The 18902-nt window shown below is 48.4% G+C and overlaps 1 protein-coding gene across 3 annotated transcripts in view; it reads left to right on the plus strand.

The window, feature by feature from the left end:
• Window positions 1-18902, plus strand: part of LOC119383746 (ets DNA-binding protein pokkuri) — a 150874-nt gene that overhangs the window by 112900 nt on the left and 19072 nt on the right. For all 3 annotated transcript variants that reach the window (XM_037652044.2, XM_037652041.2, XM_037652043.2), the window contains exon 3: window positions 15587-15694. In XM_037652044.2, coding sequence (XP_037507972.1) covers window positions 15587-15694 — 108 coding nt within the window. The remainder of the gene's footprint in view (window positions 1-15586; window positions 15695-18902) is intronic.

Consider the following 18902-nt stretch of genomic DNA (forward strand, 5'->3'; position numbering starts at 1 on the left):
GCATTACGGCTTTGCGTCGACTTGGATCTTCGATGCTTCTGGACGCGCGCTGGTAATCGGCTGTAATCATCTGGAACTGCGTTATCTTTATATATATATATATATATATATATATATATATATATATATATATATATATATATATATATATATATATATATATATATATTTCAAAAAGCCATATAACAGCTGACCTATGTAGACGTACTGTGTATGCCGCACTTGTGCCTGTGTCACAGGAGGGAAAAAGCGTACTGCAGTGTGGCTGTGGTATACCGTTGTTTGTTCGCGCGATTCCCGAACTCTCGTTGCTCGGTGCACTTGCACCGAGGACGCCCGCTCGTCGCGTTTATTTTTTTTTATTAACCTTTTTTTTTCACCTTTGCTTCTCCCGCACGAACTCTTCGGGTTTTACCGAATACCATTGCGGCCAGTTTCTTTCCTTTAGTTTTTTTCTTTTTTCGCAGTAATTCCGCGACTGGGCTGAGTGCAAGGACGTTTGCTGGAAATTAAACGGGGAACGTCGCACTTGGAAGGCGACGGAATTTCTCAAGCCGCGGTCGTATATCTTCTTATTTCTTGCTTTTTTTTTACCTCTCGTCCCATTCTATCGCCACTTCATCGAGTTCGGAGTACTGGTCTTCTGCACGAGAAGTGTCCACCCTGTGTTTTTTTTTTTTTTTTTCTAGCCGTGTACTGCTTTTTAGTTTGCTATTTCTTTTCAGCAGTTCCTTTTTTTTTTCTCTCTCTCTCTTTCTCTCCTCGCCAATGGTTCTCGAGCACTCAACGCTTACGGCAAGGTCGCCCCCGTGCTTTTTTTCCATTGGCTAGTCGCGGGGTAATCAGCCGATGAGCAGTAGGTCGAGAGTTGGATTCACGACCGCGTTCCAGTGTGGATGGTGTTAAGGGCGTTGGGGGGTCCGAAATATGCAGTTGTTTACAGCGGGATGGAGAGTTGGAATGATGAGGTATGATAAAGCATGAGAGACGCCTACGGAACCGACATTTCGACAAGGGGACTTGAATATTCGTTGAGTCGCCGACGAAGGCGAGTCCCCGTGTTGAAACGTCGGCTCAAAAGACATTGCCGGTTATTCCACGTAAAGCGCGTTGAATCACTCCAACCACCCGCCGCGGTGGTCTATATTGCTTACGGTGCTTGGCTGCTGACTCGAAGGTCGCGGCATCGAATCCGTACCGCGGCGACTGCATTTCGATGGAGGCAAAATGCTAGAGGCCCGTGCACTTAGATCTAGGTGCTCGCTAAAGAACCACCAGGGGGTCGAAATTTTCGTAGCCCTACCACTACGGTGTCTCCCATAATCGTATCGTGCTTTTGGGACGTAGAACCCCAAGAATTATTTATCATTCTAGCTGGTCATTATCAGCTGAGGCGCTTGCCATGTGCCCGTGGGTGTGTGTCAAGCCGGACTATATGCGTGCGAGAGTGCGGCACACATAATCAATCTGGCATTGTTGGTATCAGTATGTCGAAGTTTTGTTTGCGCAAGGTTAATTTCGGCAGTATGCTCAATGTCTATAACAAAATGCAGCCGCTGATTAGGGCTGGTATAAGGTACGTGGCCCTGGAGCGGGGGATAAAGCTCCACCGTGTACGAGATCGGGAAGCGGGGTGGAGCCGGCACCAAAAGGCTTTAGAACTTTGCGACACATCATCATGCTTTCCTTTACTCAATCGAGCTACACCTCAGATCAATTAGAGCCCCATTCAGAATCCCTCCACATTAGGAATCTGTACCATCGGCTTCGTTTAAACACTGCCTATGGAAACAGCCTATACGGTCGCGTTTCGGTCAAGCGGCAAGTCTATATACTGGAGGCTCGGTCGAAACATTGGAACACATTTTATTTGAGTGTCGAGCGTATGCTGATGTGCGTGCGCTCTGTGAACGTTGCGTGCTTTCTATCATGCAGAGCACTGTATGATTTGACTGTGTCTTAGGCCCTTTAGCCTGCCTCACGCAACAGAGGTGTGCGGTAAAATGTCTGTTTACATATTTAGGCATATATAGTATCGACCAGCTAGACAAACTTTAGTTCTACGTTGCATGCACACACACAATGACTCTACAAGCGCACGCCCCCGCCTCTTCCCCACGCGCTGTGGCAAGTCAGCGATTTATATACGCCGCGGCTCAGTTCTCTGCCTTTCACTAAAGAGTTCCCTCTCTCTATAGTATTCCCGTGAGCGTCCATTTGAATTCCGCTGTGAGGAAAGCCTATCGGGCTTACTTGAGTCGTCGTGGATAGTCTCTGGACATGTCGACTTTATTTATTTATTTATTTATTTATTTATTTATTTATTTATTTATTTATTTATTTATTTTCGCTGAGCACAAGAAAGCATCGTCGCACCGGGCACACTGTGTCGGATGGCACTTAGGATGCGCGCAAAGTCTTTATCAATGACGTTTCCCGGCCACTGCAGCCATGCACTGCACACCTGTGCATTCAACAAGGTCTGCGGTTACTTCCCACAACTCAACTGCGTGGCCGCCCACGGCACTTGGCAGTGGTATACGTGTGCGGACCAGAGCACTACCTCCTCCACCGTGGCGCACAGATACGGACGGGGGTGCCGGTTCGCTTCTCTCCGGTGTGGCCGAGAAAGAACGAACCGGACGTCCGGTTGGCGGCGAGGCACTGCTGTGGCAGCGCGCTTCGTCGAAGGGATTATTCCAGCAGGGCAGCCCATCTTGACTCTCGCAGCTCCGCAGGTGTACGTAAACCGCGCGCGCGAGGACTCGCCGAGGGTGAACGGACCCGTATTTCACGCGCCGTGCGCGGCGGTCGCTTTTGCGGCGACTACAACTTCGTGAGCGAGATAACGCGTGCGCGCGTCGGCTGGGTGTATAGATGCCGGCCAACGGGCTCCGTCGCGCACATCCACACAGTCGGTCCCAACCGAAGAATTGCCAAGAGGCTCCGCTCAGCGACAGCTTCAAAGACTGCAGTGGTGTGAGTATACCGCTGCCCAACTCGAAGAGAATTTGCATAGATGTGCCTGTCCACTCATTCCCTTGCGCGTTAATTTGACCGTGCGGGTCTGTCCTTTCCGTCTCTGGCTTATCATAATAATTATAGGGGTTTATCGTCCCAAAACCACGATACGGATACGATGGACGCCGCAGTTGAGGGCTCCGGAAATTTCGACCACCTGGGGTTCTTTAACGTTCAGCCTAAATCTACAAGTACGTGGGCCTCTATCATTTTCGCCTCCGTCGTAAAGGCGGCCGCCGCGGCCGGGATTCTGCGTCGCTGGTTTTAGGATGAATATTGAACGTCCTGAGGATGTTCTGTTATCGTCGTTCGGCCCCACTCTCCCACAAAGACATTGTCCTACCCGAGAAAATAAAGAAAATTTGCTTTCGCAGTGTTCTTGGGTAGATAAGGGCCTTGGTAGGGGAGTGCACTATCGTCACGCGGTCATGACTCTTCTAGCGCACGTGCATTGCTCGAGGAGGCAAGATTGTGTGGTAAATCACTTGTTAATTAGCCCGCGTTCGCCCTCTCTTCTTCTACCTTGGTGTCTCGTCCCCAGCGCAGTTTGAGGCGGCAACCAAAGGTTTTAGAAGGCGGCAACCAAAAGCATAAACTTGCTTTGGACAAGTTTGTTCACATAGTTATGTAACTGACGGTCAGTGCGCATGTTTGGGCTCGTTGGTAATCCGTTGATACTTTAGCGCAAATTTCAAAGATAAAGGACGAAAAAATGGCGACGCACACCCGGGCTTCGTAAGTCGGACGTTATCCCTGGGACCTAAGTGGACCTAAGCGCTTGTGTGTGTCGCACTTTTTTTTTCTTCCCTTGTTTCTGAATCAGTTTGCGCTAAAGAAATATCAACTGACAGTTCATTCCGTGTACGCTGTGTCTTCTTTGTTCCCGTCTTAATGCGTGGCGTTATCCCCCAGGTAACGGCACGCCGTAATGTAAACGTAATCAAGCGAATATGCAGCCGATATATTATAACGAGTGGCCTCCGTCTCTTCTTCTCCTCCCGTCTTGCTCTTACAGACTCGCAGTAGACTTGCCGAGGTAATCCCGCCCCGCTCTGCTTTCGCAGTGTTCAGCCTACGCACTGGAGCAAGAAAAGAAAAAGCGGGACGCGCAGCTGCTTTTTTCCTCCGCGAGGAAATTAAAGCGCCGTTTGCACGACGTTCAACAGTCGCTCCCACTCTTCCACTCTCTCTCTCTCTCCTTTCTGGAACCTGTGCCTGTGCAGAGAAGCGCGCAAGCACGCACCTGCTGGCCCCGAGGGAGGGAAGAAGAGGTGTGCTCGGCATTGTGACGCGCGCCGACCTTGCGCCGCCGCCGCCGCGGTGACAATGGCCGCGCGCGCATTGCGTGAGTGACGCTGCGCGGACGGTGAACCTCTTCACGCCGTCGCGCCTTGTGCCCGCGGGAGCCACGTACCGCATTGTCTCGCGTATAATACGTAACTTGGATAGCCTGTTAGCTATAGTTAGTTGTTGTTATCCTATAGCTATATAGTCATTCAGTCATAGTAGCACATTTTGGTGGTATTAGAGCGCTTGAGTGCTCGGTCCCAAAGCGGCTTGCGTACGTATAAGCCCTTGTGTTCCTTGTACTTTCCACGGTTGCGCTTGGGAGCAGAAAGGAACGCAAGAGCTCGGGGCCCCAACGCCTTGGTTTCTCCAGTGCAAAGACTCTATATTAGAGAGTTTCAGTACTGGGCACTACCACTAAAATGCCTCTATTGGCGAGTTTTAGGGAGTTTGGATGCGCTGTCGAAACACCTTCAGCGTTGCAACCCGTTCTTTATCATCGAGCAAAACAAACCTGACCTGGAAAAAAAAAAGAAAAAGTCAGTGATGGTTTAGCAGTGTATGCGCGAGAGAAATGCGCTAGCATGACTTCTAATCACCTTGGTAGCCGAAATTTCCCGGTGTTTGCATTATACACGAGTGAATACGGTATATGCTTCCCACAAACCACTGCAGTCGTTTGCTAGATTGTATGCCTCCCAAAGCTGACGCATTGCGACCTGAAGCACGTAACCGGCACATTTACTACGCCACCTTGTATGAACGAGAGAGTGCAGTACGCACTGGCGACTGCGTAAAGCCACGCCACAACAACAATAACAACGAAGGGGAAAATGAAAACATGAAAAAGGATAATTCGACCGCGTGCTTTGCTTGGTGTGGTCATCAGCTGCGAAGCGCCGTGCGTGCCTTGTGTTCACTCTCGACGCGCCATTGTCTTACAGTACTTTCGCTTTCGCTTCCCTTTCCGATGCCCTCGCTTTGTATGCCGCTAGGAGAGAGACTTGAGCATCGAGAATTACTCCCGTGCCATTAGTACATACGCACAAGCGTGCTGTCTTAAGTGTTTGCTTATGTTAGAGTAAGTACTTGAAGCAACCGCAAGATTAACCGCGAAGAAAAAAGTGCATTACGCTTATGCTGGTAAACCGAGCAAGGCGAGCAACAGATGATCATGGTGTTTCCCGAAATATGGAAACCGTCTGTCTACCTGAAGTGCCAACAACAAAAGCTGGGCCATATATATAAATACATATATACATAAGCAGCAAAAGCGAGAGTGCGACGCACGTTGGCTTCGCACAGTGTATTTGTAACGTCTCGGTTGGTCGACCAGTCTTTGTCGATGTAACCCAAGTGTCATTGTAACGAAAGTAACCATTGGTTACTTCGACAAAGGCTGGTCCACGAGCCGCTACGTTAGCAAGCATAACCAACGTTATGCACAGTATGCAAAACCAACATTTTACCGCGGTGGTACAGTGGTTACGGTGCCGCGGCTGCTAATCCGAAGGTAGCGGAGGTCGCATTTCGAAGGAGGCGAAATGCTAGAGGCCCGTGTGTACTGCGCGGTGTCAGTGCACGTTATAGAACACCGGATGGTCGAAATTTCCGGAGTCTTTCACTGTGGCGTGCCTCATAACTATATTGTTGTTTTTGCTCGTAAAACCCCAGATATTGTACGTATTATTGCACGTGTTAACAGAAGGATTACAGTCGGACGTGAACATCGTTTTATATACCAGTGACAAGAATGGCCGGGCTACTTATTCCTGGGAATGTTCGATAATTATTTTATTCGACTCGCTTCTGGCACTGTGTTTAACCACGTTTCTTTTTTTTCTTTTTTTTTATTACCAGAGGTGAACCGTCTGTGCGCGCGTGTACGATAACGGCCGGTGTTGATCGTTGGTAGCGGCCTTCGCTATGCATGTGGACTTGAAGACGACGATTATTCCAAAACAGTAATTATCGTCAGGTATGATTTCGCGCACGTATACGCGGAGGGAATCATCGCTCTCGCGGGGCTTGCACGAAAAATAAACAAATTAGGAACGATTGGCGCCACGAAGCTCATTGATTGGATCTCTTGTTCGCGCCTTCTCGTTTGGGAGCAGTGTCACTTTTTTCTTTTTCTTTTTTTTTTCCCGCACGTGGCTTTGGGTGAACCGCGTGTCGTTTCTTTATCTCTTTCTAATCGTTATTCTTTACCTCCTTGGTGGCATGAGGTTGTCGTGCAGGGATTCGAAATATACGAGCTCGGTGAAAACGTGAAGGGAGGAGGTTATCGTGCATGCACGAACATGCATGCTCGATGCCTGTCCTGCATATAAGAAGGAAGCCGCGAGCATGGGATGTGCCGCGCGGTTATGTAGCCTTGGCTTTTTACGAGTGAGAATTATAGCCCGCGTGAGAATTTCACTCGCATGCGTTATTGGAACTGTGTACGTCGCTGACCTGCCTTCAGAGGGTGGCGCCTGACAAGTCAGCCGCTTCATCTGTCTTTTCCTCTTTTTTTTTTTGTCTGTGCTTTCACCTCCGATTACCATCGTGGTGATAGTGGCGAATCGCGGGACGAGGCAAATAGGCGCCTCGAAGGTCTTTGCAATATATTTGGACAGGACTGTTCATGAAAGTTACGCTACGTTGATTCGAAATTCCCGAACAGTGCGCATATGGGTGTATACTGCCCGTGAATCGAGCCGTTCCTGACCAGGAACCTTAGTTATTATTAACTTCTGGGGTTTTGTGCGCCGAAACCACGATATATATGATTAGAGGCACTCCGAATAGCGGAGGGCTCCGGAAATTTCGACCGTCTGGTGTTCTTGAAAGTGCGATATAACGTATTTTGATAGAAAGCGAGGAACGCTTATTGTGAATAAGCGCTGCGATGGAAGCTCGTTTCTGCGTCTATACTGCGCGTGAGCCAGGGAACTGAAATTTGACATGGTACGAGTAACTTAATTTGCCTTGCTCTCTATATTCGCCGCTGTTCGAATTATTTCGATCGATTGAACGGTCACGAGGACTGTGGCGGTAAGCTGTGCATTTACGGATTTCCCCAGCGACCCAGTAGAGAAGCAGTGAGGGAGATTTTGAAGAAGCTGTAGCACGTACAAATGAAAGAAAAAAAAGAAGAAAAAAGAAATGAGGCTGTAATTCGCACCTGAGTTATCTGCGCGTGTTGCTCGTAGAGCGGCTGAAGGACGCGAGGGCCCATATTCGATAGTCTCAGAAAGCGCGCACACGCGCCAGAGAGGGCGTAATGGTGCCGAAACTGCCACGTGACTGCTTGCAGTGGCGCAAGGGGCACTACATGTATAGCGCAGTGCGTTTTTGCGGTCGGGCCGACAGCTTGCCGCACGTCCTGGTGACGGCAGCATGCCGCCTGCGTTTTGTCGAAAGTGTGAACGCGGGTCGCTTTGGGCCGAGGAGCCGCAATACATTGCACGGCGCTCTGCGTGCTCCTCCGTTCCTATGTTTGCCTCCCTGTCCGTCGTCTCTGTGTATACTTTCCGTAATGAGCAAGCGTAGGTATATAAGATTGAAATGCGTGGTACCCGAAGGAATCGTCCATAATTTGAGCACGATCAGAAGCACGTATATGCGATGCGCAGCAAGTGCCTTAAACCGCGAATGCGTCGCCGTCCTATATTTGTTCAGCATACTATATATACGTGCATCCAGCACCAGTGTTAGCCCCCTTCTGAAATTTATGCATTCGGAGACCTGCTTCATTAAAGAAGTCAATGAAGATGTCAATTGTATACGATCGAGTCCCTGAAGACTCCTTCTGAAACCATGTATACAAGTGTTTGAACGCCGCTGAGCTAAAGAAGGTAAAAAAAAAAAAAGAAAGAGCAGCTGAAGCGGAGAGCAGCGAGCGAATACGACGACATGACATGATGAAATGGTAAAGCGATTAGTGGTCCATGGCATATGACTACGAGGTATAATGGAAAAATCGGATGCGGTCGCTTGCTGTTATACGTCACACGCCTTCTCTTTAAGGGTTGACTTGCCGTTAAACATTTATGGCTTTTAAACGGGCCTTTTGACTTTCCCGCTCACCATGCTGGCCTTAGTTACAGTTTAGGCTCCTATAGCTGCTGTTCGCTGGGGAATGCTCTCATTGTTCAATTCGAAAACTTTAACACAGAGTTTATATACTTTCGCACTACCGCGAGCCTGTGGTCATATTAAAGGCACGATAGGACAGTATGCTTCGTAATAATCATCGAGGCTGTTCTTTTGTAAGAGTCGAAAGAACCATTATGAAACTATTAATAGTAACAGAGAACAAAAAGAGGAAGAAGAATAAAGAGGAGGGCGCTCTGTTAACGTTGCCTTCGAGGGCATTTGTAAAAAGGCGTTTAATTTTCTAATCGTCTACCCTTGTGCGAGTGCAGAAATTTCTTACGCTCTTGTTTAAATTGTTTTCTTTTAATCCACGCCTGGACAGGACAAAACAGCGCGGCGTCAGCAAAGTTGCCGGCTCGGTTCTTGTTTTTTTTCTTGTTTTTCTCGCGGCGCATCTCTTGCTTTATCGTTCATCGCTGATTGCCAATAAAAAAAAAAAACGAAATACACGCGTAAAATGTGCACGACGATAGCAGGCGTTCGTTTCACTGCGCCTCGCCTTGACTCACGCGTATACAGAGCCCTCCTCCTACCCTCCGTCTCTACCCCCCTCCGTGTGTCTTTATGTATCGCACGACTTTCCTGCTTGCGCGAGTTGCCCACAGCAGTATATAGCTGCGATTAGTTTATAGGCGCTCGCTCAGTGGCGAGCTTGCATTTTAATTCCGCCGCCGTGCGTCGCCAAAGCTCGCTGTAAAAAAGCTTGCGCAAATAAAGGCAGCACTCGCGCTTCTCACACTTTGAACAAAAATAATAAAAAATTCTCGCGCGCATACCGAATCGCGTCGCTGGCCTCAATTAGCATCGTGTTATTGCGATGCCGTGCGCGCGAAGCCCTTCTCTGACGTCACGGGGCCGGACCGCCGCGAGGGGCGAGCACAATTCCGTTCGTGGAACGGCAGCGCGATCGACTCCCTTTTTCGCTGGAATCGACACCTCTCGTCCTCTCACCGCTGTATCTCTCTCTCTCATATATATGCTTCCCTCCTCCGCTATCATGTGGTTGCTGTTTTGTTTACAACCTCCGGCTTTGCCCATGCACCATTACCTTCTTATACATCTGTCCGTTGTTGTTTAATTTTTTTTTTTTTGCTTTGCGTAGCCCCACGGGGGTAATTTCTTTCCGCTTGCCCCTACCAGCGTCGTTGGAATACGTATCCTCGCGGACGAAATGACTACCGCCGCCCGAGGAGCGCAACCAAACTCTTCTCTCGGTGGTGGTGGTGGTGGGTCTGGGGTAGCTGGCCAACTCTGCCTGGCGCCGCTGTTCACGGCTGCTGTTGGGACGTTTACGTTGAACGCCTTCCATCAAAAACAACGCGATCAGCGTGAAGCGACTGAACGGCGGGCTCCCTTGGCCCCCTCCCTCCCCCTCGCCCCGTCCTCCTTTGTCCTTCCCTCGTTTCGTCTTCTTATTCTTTAGTCGCTGTTGTTTTCTCCCATTGGCGTTACACACACTACTCACCACTACCATATAGGTGGCCGTGAATAGTCATCTGGGTAGCTGGCGCTGAACAAGAAGCCGGAGGAGGATGGGCGTGTGACATAAAGGACGTGGTTTTGTTACGTACTCAAGATCTGGCAAAAGTGCTCCTATAAAGTAACTGAATTGCGTTACAAATTACAGCTGGCCGAAGGTATACTGACGTTACATTACTGTTACTTTTGCAAAAGTAATGTCAGTTACTTTGAAACGAAAGTTCATCACTCGCGCTCTAACTCATGTACACTTTATTTACAGCATATGTACATTGAAATCTGACATATCTTTCTTGCATCGCAGAAGCAGCTTGCTTTTTTCGTGCATTTAATGTTTTCTCGGGACATTTTTTGTGTTTTCAGGCCTTTCTGTGTTTTCATTTGCTTTCAGGCTCTTCTTTTGGCCTGCCTCATTTCCTAGCTTGTGGTTTGGCACTCGGATTAACTTGTCTTTGACATGTTTTTATTTTCTTTCTTTTCTGTCCTTTTTTATTTCATAAGAGAAGCGGATGTGTTATATTTTAGTCAAGAGTAAATGGGGAGCTTAATGAGTAATTTTCTTGAAATTACTGGCTCGAACTTATTAGTTATTACATTACTAAATTACCAGCCAAAAGTAACCCATCACACTACTCATTACGGCAAAAGGTAATTAAAATTACTGTAATTTCATTACCGCCATGTCTGCTACACGGTAACATGACCGCTTGCAGCGCGTTAATATGAAAACATTTTATGGGGGCGTGCGGATTGTGAATTGTGAGAACGAATCGCATACGATTCGTTTACCGATATAAGCGAATCGAATGCAGTCAGATACTTTACGAACACCTTTCGAATATTGAACAGCCTTTTTTCAAGTAGTATTTTTTTTTCACATGCCAATGTCCCTCAATGTCCTTATTTATAGCATTAAAAACATAGAGAATTAGGAATAAATAAATAAATAAATAAATAAATAAATAAATAAATAAATAAATAAATAAATAAATAAATAAATAAATAAATAAATTAGCAGTCGGTCTCCGCGAGTGACGTGGCCCGCTACACTACGTAAGCTGTCATGTTTCTTGAATATGCTAAGCGCGCGCGTATAGAATCAATTGTCTTTTTGTATCAGTTTTGAGTCTATATTTGAGTGCTGTTGACATTTCGAAATATTCTTAACCTATCTGAAAAATATTCGTGTTTATGAGCAGTCGTATAACAGTTCGATGGGACACTGCTCGATCGAATATTCGAATGTTCGCACACCGCTGGACATGAGGCGATTAACCGGTCGCAGAGTTACGTTCAAAACTTGTTAAAAGCAGGTAAAGCGAAATTACGTGGTAGCTTTAAGTACCGCCCATAGCATAATTTTTGGCATTCCTTTGAGACTATGCCTCTGGCGCTTTCATTTCTTATACCAATTTGTTTTTCTCATGGTTTGCCTCGTGGCGGTGACGCAGATTTGTTTGAACTCCGTGAATTCCCGGTGTGGACGCTGCTTGGATAATGACGACGACGAGTTTCCTACGTTGCCTGTAAAAAATTACACGATCCCGTATGCATTCGCCTAAGACGACTCGAAGGCAAAAGCCACATTTTTTTTTCTTGGTAGATTGCAGTGCCCACCCACCCGAAAGCTTTATGCACCCATCGTAGTTTTGCACTGCCTCCGAGAGCGGTGGCATTGGAAACTTTCTGCACTTCACGTGGTTTTGCAATGCCTCCGGGATCGGCCCACATTTGACCACGTGACGTTGTCATGTGATCACGTCGTTATCTGACACCATAGTGACGTCGTGATGACGTGAAAAAATTAGCGACTTCTGACGTCATGGTGACGTCATAGAGTAGCGACATCGCGTTACCGTATGATGATGATTTTTTGCATCATTCGTGTTGACGCCGACGCCGATGGTCTCTTTTCGCGTATGTTGAGGCATCCAAGGCTTTCGCCTTACGAGAAAGAGAGGAAATGTCGGACTTCAGCGGTTCTTCCGGCCTATACGACAATAGCAGGTCCATCGGGCACCCGCCATCGTGCACAAGGAGCAGTACACACGTCCTTACGATGCGCATCAGTTAGTCTTCGTTCGCTACAGTTTTGAAAGTTGTATCCTCCGGAATACTTGCGTATAGACAGCAAACGTGTCATCTGAGAACCTGCGGGCTGCGCAAAACCGCGCTGAAGTTACCATGCACGATGCTGCGCTGTAGCTCAGTGGTTGGCCTGTCCGCCGTCCGTACGCACATTATTACCGCTAAAGCAGGAGTTCCAAATCACGTTGTGGCGGTGGTGGTGGATAGTTTATCTCCCGTGATGTCGTGGCAGTGAAGGTGAAAGCTGCGCAGGCGATCGACGATGACGGCGAAATGGTGAGACGGACGAACTAAACCCATCTTCGAGCTCGAACCTCGAGCTCTGGGCGCCTTGCTCATGTGACGAAACCAAGCGTAGAAAAATGCGCCTCTCCACTCTGGTTCTCTCGTTTTCATTTGTTCATTCATCGCATCAGGAGGTGGACCGACGAAAAATGGACGCGGTCTGATTTTACGCGACGCATTGACGCGAGTCTTGGCGTCTAAACATTATGCCTCGGCTGCAGCGGAGGGCTTCGCCTCATGGGTTTCTCGGAAAACCAGTGAGCGCTTGTGCGGCTTCCTGCAATTATATAGACCTCGCGTGGGGAGTCTGCGGCACAGCTTCCTCAGGTTCCACGCGGGGTAAGGCTTAGTGTCCGTTTTAAGACGCATTCTTTCGCAATAAGGGGGCATTCGTGTCATCCGGGTATCTCTGCTGGCGACGCCGCCGCATGTCGACTCTTCTCTGCAAGACGTTGGAGCGCGATTAGCTGAAAAATATTGTCGATACAGTCTGCAGAATGGAGCTTTCTTTCTTTTTCGAAAGTCGTGTGTTATTCGGGATTTTCGTGAAGCAACACTCACGGTACGTATGGGGCGTAGTGGAGGAGAAGAAAACAGAAACAAAACAAAACAAAAATGACGCAGGAGTTGGAACGATATCAGCTTGATTCCCTCTGCTTGCTGCGTGGCGTTTCTGATATAAACTTTCGCAGTCTTTGACCCACCAGTCTGCGACAGCGTGTGCCAAGACACACAGGCCGTGAGACGCCATTGTAACTCGTCACTGTATCTACGCGCCGCTCTTTCGGTCCTTTTTTTTTTTCGACGTACTTACTACGTCTCGGTGCCTTTGTGCGCGGAGGAAGGCGGTGTCGGCGATGCGTGGCCGTCTCTGTCTGCCAGTATGTGTCCGGCGATTGTTGGCTCCAGTGGCTTCCTTTTTGCCTCCGCCCACATTTAGTTTCTTTCCTCCTGTTGATCTTTGATATTTCCTTCCCTTTCCTTTTTCTTTCTCGTCTGACTCGCCACCCTCGACTGCCTGGTGGCCTTGAGACTGGCCGGCGTCCAGTGCGCGTTGCTGACCGAACGTACCTACGTGGCGGACATCCGAAGCGAGGTGAAAAAGGAAAGGAAAGAAAGAAAGGAATAGAAACGCGAACGATAGAGCGTATATTTTACGGGATGACGATGTCGTCGACGTGGCGATGCGATCATGCTATGGAAAGAAAAAAAAAGAACAAAAGAGGAATGCGCGGAGGAAGATCGTTTAGGAAAAAAAGAAAAAGCTGCCGAGTGAAATGTATGGAGTCTTGTCTCTGGAAGCGCGCCACTTCCTCCTGCTTAGAGGAAGTGGACTCCCCTTCACCTTCATTTCTCCTTCAGGACTTTCTTTTATGTTGCTTTCTTTTTTTTTTTCTCTCTTTTCGATTGGCCATCTCGTTGCGTGCGTTTTCTCCCGCTCAGTGGCGACGATGTTGTCCGTCTCCGGTTTTTCTCTTTTTGTAGCTCCGCTGCGATTTCCCTCTTTTTTTTTTTTTTTTTGCCATCAACTCTGTTCTTTCCCACCATTTTTCTATCTCTCCCACTCAACACTTTCTGTTTTTCCACGTCCGCTTCAGCGATTTTTTTTCTCTCTCTTTCTGAGGCATCTTGTTTTCTTCTTTCTTTTTATCCTACACTCGGAGGCCCGAGCGTTATCATTATTCGCGCGCGCGCGCGCGCTGCCTAACGGCTGTAGCACCACTACTAACTCTTCGGGGGAATGTTTTTCTTTCCTCATGGTGGAAGGAACGGGTGACGAGAGAAAGTGGGAGAAGAGGATAAAAAGAAAAAGAAAAGAAGGAAGAAATAGCGCGACGAAGAAAAAAAAATTGAGGAATGAAACGAACGGGCGAAGAAAGATCGCGCCGACATTCAGTTTTTTTTTTTTTTTTTTGCGACTTAGTTTTGTTTTCTCCTTCGGATGACCGTGGTCTTGGTCGTCGCCGTCGCGTTCCAAGGCGACCGCTTTCACCCTCGTTGGTTGCGTGTTGTGTGACCGGGCTAACACACACACTCCTTCTCTCTACCTACGGGGCCTGTCTTTTTTTTTCTGGAGGAAAGAGTTGGAAGGTGAGAGAAGAAGAATGAAAGAGACAACAACGAACTAAGCGGACCAAGGGGGAAGGAAACGCTCGCCGTCACCCCTCCCACCGGCTCGATCCGAAGTCATCCCTTCTCTCCGCTGTAGTGCGGCAGTTCTCGCGCGCGGTAGTTTCCCCGAGGAAATAGCTGGCACCAACCACCACCACGGTTGCGCTTTTCTCTCCGGCGAGCTCACTCGCTCCCTTCCACCACCGGCGGCATCTCGGGCGCAGCAGCTGGTGTTTCGTCGAAGGCGTAATCGGGCGCACGGCTGTTCTCGCTGCGGCGTCGCTGTTTTCGTCTTCCACTCGAGAGACACGCAAACAAACGCGGGAGTCGTCGCATCATGGCACCTTCTTGATCCTGGAGACGTTGTCTGCGTGGCCGCGGGTGTCGGAACAAGTGCTTGGAATACAGAACTGCGAAGCCAGTCGCCGGGTGTTGTCTTGTGTCTTTGCCGGCGATTCGACGATGACCGAAGGCGTGCATGTGGCGAGGACGTCAACGTTATGATCCGCCTGCGTCGCTGCCCACTTTGCGTTCCACGACAGGACGTTTTTCCTTCGGATTACTTTTCGTCTTCATGCTGACCGGCCCATCCGAATTTCGCCCTCCGTGCCTACGGACAGTGCTCAAGCGTTCGGATGTTGAGGATAATCCGGGATCTGAGCCGATCACCGACAGGCTGTGCCATCGTTTGCTCACAGTCCCGCTGTTGGTTGACGATCAACCGGCCATGTGCGTCGTTCTAACGCGTAATACTTCACGTGCTAGTCATCTCTGCTAACGGCATTTTTTGTTTGCCCTCTAATTTACGTCCGAGGGACACTGAATCTGCTAACGCAAAGTGGACTTCTGCGCTCTTAAGTTTGTTACACCGCGCTTACTGAAGGTTTTGTACCAGTCGTGTTCGGGTCTTTTGCACCAGGATACAACGCGCTGGTAGATAGTCGTACACTACTTACCTTACACCCGCGCATCGACGGTGCGGTGTGTTTGCATTGGATGTGCCCCGCACACAGCGCGGTGTTCGGCGGTGGCCGCGGCCTGCGCTTCGGTTTCGCCTCGCTCCCCGAGCCCGTAGCGCCGATGAGGAGCGCCGAGGCGGCGGCGGCTGCGGCAGCTGCGGCGGCAGCCGCTAACTTTGCCATGAACTCTCTTCTGTGCGACTCCATTCCAGGCAACGACCCGCGCCAGTGGAGCAAGCACAACGTGTCCATGTGGCTCGAGTGGTGCACCGAACAGTTCTCCCTGGTGCCCACGGACTCGGAGAACTTCCACATGAACGGTAAGTGCATGCACGAGAGCGCGCTTCATAATACACGCTAATATTGATATAGTTACGCGCTGTGGAAATATATATACTTGGGCAGCGCCGAACCATGGATGCACGGCCTTACGTATATATCCATGGCCGGTCTAGAGAGACGCGCGGGCGCTCCAGCGCGTCTCTCCAGTCCGGCTACGCATAGGGCGCCGCGATGCCAGTGTTTCCTTCGTACATGACGTCCACAGCGTCCACTCTCTGACCCAATATGGCAACATTACACAACGCGATAGCTTCACTGTTTGACCAAATGTGGTCCGCGGCGTGGTCATTGGGTGTCACCACGCTGGCATCGAGGCTCGCTGGAACGCTGTCATCAAGGCGCCCTAGCTACGCATGGTACAGCGCGACACTTTCGAGACGCTTCGGCGCTTGGCGGCGCAACCCCGAAAACACGACGGAAATACGATCGCTGGTAGTCGCAGTTTCGCGCACCGTACGTCGAATATGGAGTTAACGTAAAGTGACGGGAGATGTGTTTGGCAGGGTACGCGTCTCCACTGCCCCTGGTTTAATGTTTTAGTAGCCTTCGTTTTACAGCTTGGGCATTCTTATCGGTTTCGCAGAGCATTTAGTGAACATCAACGATTTGTAAGAACTGGTGTGCACATGTGTGGGTTATATACAAGTCGGTGAAGGTGACGGGCCAGTGACGAACACTTAGTAGAAAACGGAAGGAAAATCTTGTCTCGCGTCGTCAAGACAATGGCGGTGCGTTGTGTCATAGTTCCGGCACGAGTGCATTATATTGAATTTGCATCTTACCTGTCGTGGCTATCTTGGAAAAAGGGGGTAAGGGCAACCAAAGACGCATATTCTAGGCTGCGATCAGAATTGAGAACGGCTTCGCCGCATTGTGAATGATGCGCGATGTGGCGAAGCAAGCTTGCCGTTTTTGCCCGCTTCGAGCGCGCCCCGAAACGCGGAGTCCTACGCGTGACGCGCGCGCCATTCACTCACGTTCACTGCAGGTGTAGCAGAACATCGTATTTATTTGTGTTACGACAGTCATACTGCTGAGGAACACCAGCTGTTACAATAGCTGTTATACGTTCTCATAGTGTCAGTTATTAGAGTTGCACATGGAACGATGTATTTGTCTTCAAGAAGCAGCACAACAGCGGACATCGTACAAGGAAGGGAACATCGGCCAGACCGGCCGATGCGTAAACGATCGAGCGAGGGAGCATGTTCTTTCGATAAAGAATAATCTTTTGGCACATTTGCCTATGCACTGCAGCGCGTGTGGATGTGAGGCAAGATTTGCCAATATCACTATTTTAGGTAGAAGCAAGGAGGTGATTGAGCGAGAGATGCTAGAAGCATACCTCATCCGAAAGAAAAAAGATATATGTATTAGCGATACGTCGGTGGTACTGCGTTCAGCTGAATTTGATTTTTTTGACAGGTTTCTAAACTAGCACGTGCATTGAGAGTGGGCGATTGTTGGATGGGACGCATGGTGCGTTATTGCGCATGTGTGGCATGGTGTATATATTGCGGTGGATTTGCAAGAATAAAATTAGTTGCGAGTTGACGCTCTTTCCTTTCGCCTACTTTCCTCGGTGGTGTGCGTCGTCAAATTTTCTTGTAACATGCACCAACTAGCCCAACAACAAGTTTTACTAAAGAAGGTTGTTATTGATCCGTTACAAAGTGGCCAGTTGTTAAGTGATCGTCGAAGTACAAAATCTCATTTTGTCGTTGAGAAATTTTTTCTTTCTGTATTCCTAAGATAATGCGACTTTAAATAGTGTAGTGCATAAATTATTTCTAAGCCTTGGTCTTGTTGACACGTCTGGCCCTTGGACATGTAGTTGCATGGGTAGACATCTGATATGCATGCTATACTTTCCAAGCATGGTTACTCATTTTTGTTTCCTTACTACCAAATAGGTATTCTGAGAATCTCTTATGGCATTACACATCGGTTTTGTTGGGCGAGGTATAGAAAATGGAGCCTTTTAGCATTTTGTACTGTACGTACCCATAGATGGGCACGTGAAAATGTGTCTAAACAGAAATAAATGGACACTGTAAATTTCACGAAAAGTGTTGTTCAGATTTAGCAGTGTGTCTAACCAGATCTGCGGCAATGTTTATAGACAGCTTATTAGAGTCGCCAGAACCAAGGGCAGCTAGTGCTTTTTTTTTTTCTTTTTAAGGAAGGCGTTCATTGTAGACTGTGCTAAACATAGCTGAAGGAAGGAATGAGAGAGAGGAAAGGAGGTGTACCAATGTTGAAGATTTCTTTTATGCCAGAAAGTGTTAAATGCACTAAATGATCTGCTTGGCATGACTCATTTATGATGTGTTTGAAAAAAAGTTTAGCTTAATTTTTGGAGCAAGCTACTGGGTTATTCTGTAGTGATGAGTAAGGTTAAATCCAATTATATTGCACTTAAACAAGGATAGGCATTATGCTGTGTGTGTTTCGGTTCAGATCTTATGTGAAGTAAGTTGTAATCTTCATTAAACCCAACATTATTACCCAGGTAGCGCCAATACATTATAATGACGTTACTTTCATGTTCAGCTTGAATGTTCAAACAATGTCGTTAATGTCATATATTTTAATGTTCGTCTAGCACTAATTTAAAAAGACTGGGGCAGCTGGTGGTGCGAAGACTGAGGAAAGAGTGGCGGCCTTCCCCTCCTCCATTTATTCTCCTCACCCTCACATCATCCCTCTTCACCCTCACTTCCCTTTCCCACCCTCCTTGCTATACGATACTATACATGGCTGTGCTGTGCTTTTTTTTTTCTCTCTCTTTCTGTTTTTGTCTCATCTCTTTCCCTCTGTCTTGTTCTCATTCTCTTGCCCATAGCAATGCAATCATACGGTTCCCATAATAAGTGCTTGCTCTGCAAGTGTGCCTGGATAGCCGAGTTGTCACGATGCTCGCCTTCGGCCCGTGGGTACCCGGAATCCCGCCTCACCAAGGACTTTTATTTTGTTTTGTAGCGAAGCCTTGGAACTTGGTAATGGGTTGCGCTCTCCAGCGCCTTCTAGTGGGACTTCTGCTAAAAGGACGCCGCTCGCGATGAGAGTTCGTACTTTGCCGTGACTGTCGCCATTACGTATTGTCGCTGAGTGCCGTCAAATAAACACCTTAACATTTTTATTAATTTATTTTCCTCCTCCTCGGCGCTACTCCTATCCTCCTCC

This window comes from Rhipicephalus sanguineus, chromosome 2, assembly GCF_013339695.2.
Source record: "Rhipicephalus sanguineus isolate Rsan-2018 chromosome 2, BIME_Rsan_1.4, whole genome shotgun sequence".
Classification (NCBI taxonomy): Eukaryota; Metazoa; Arthropoda; class Arachnida; order Ixodida; family Ixodidae; genus Rhipicephalus; species Rhipicephalus sanguineus.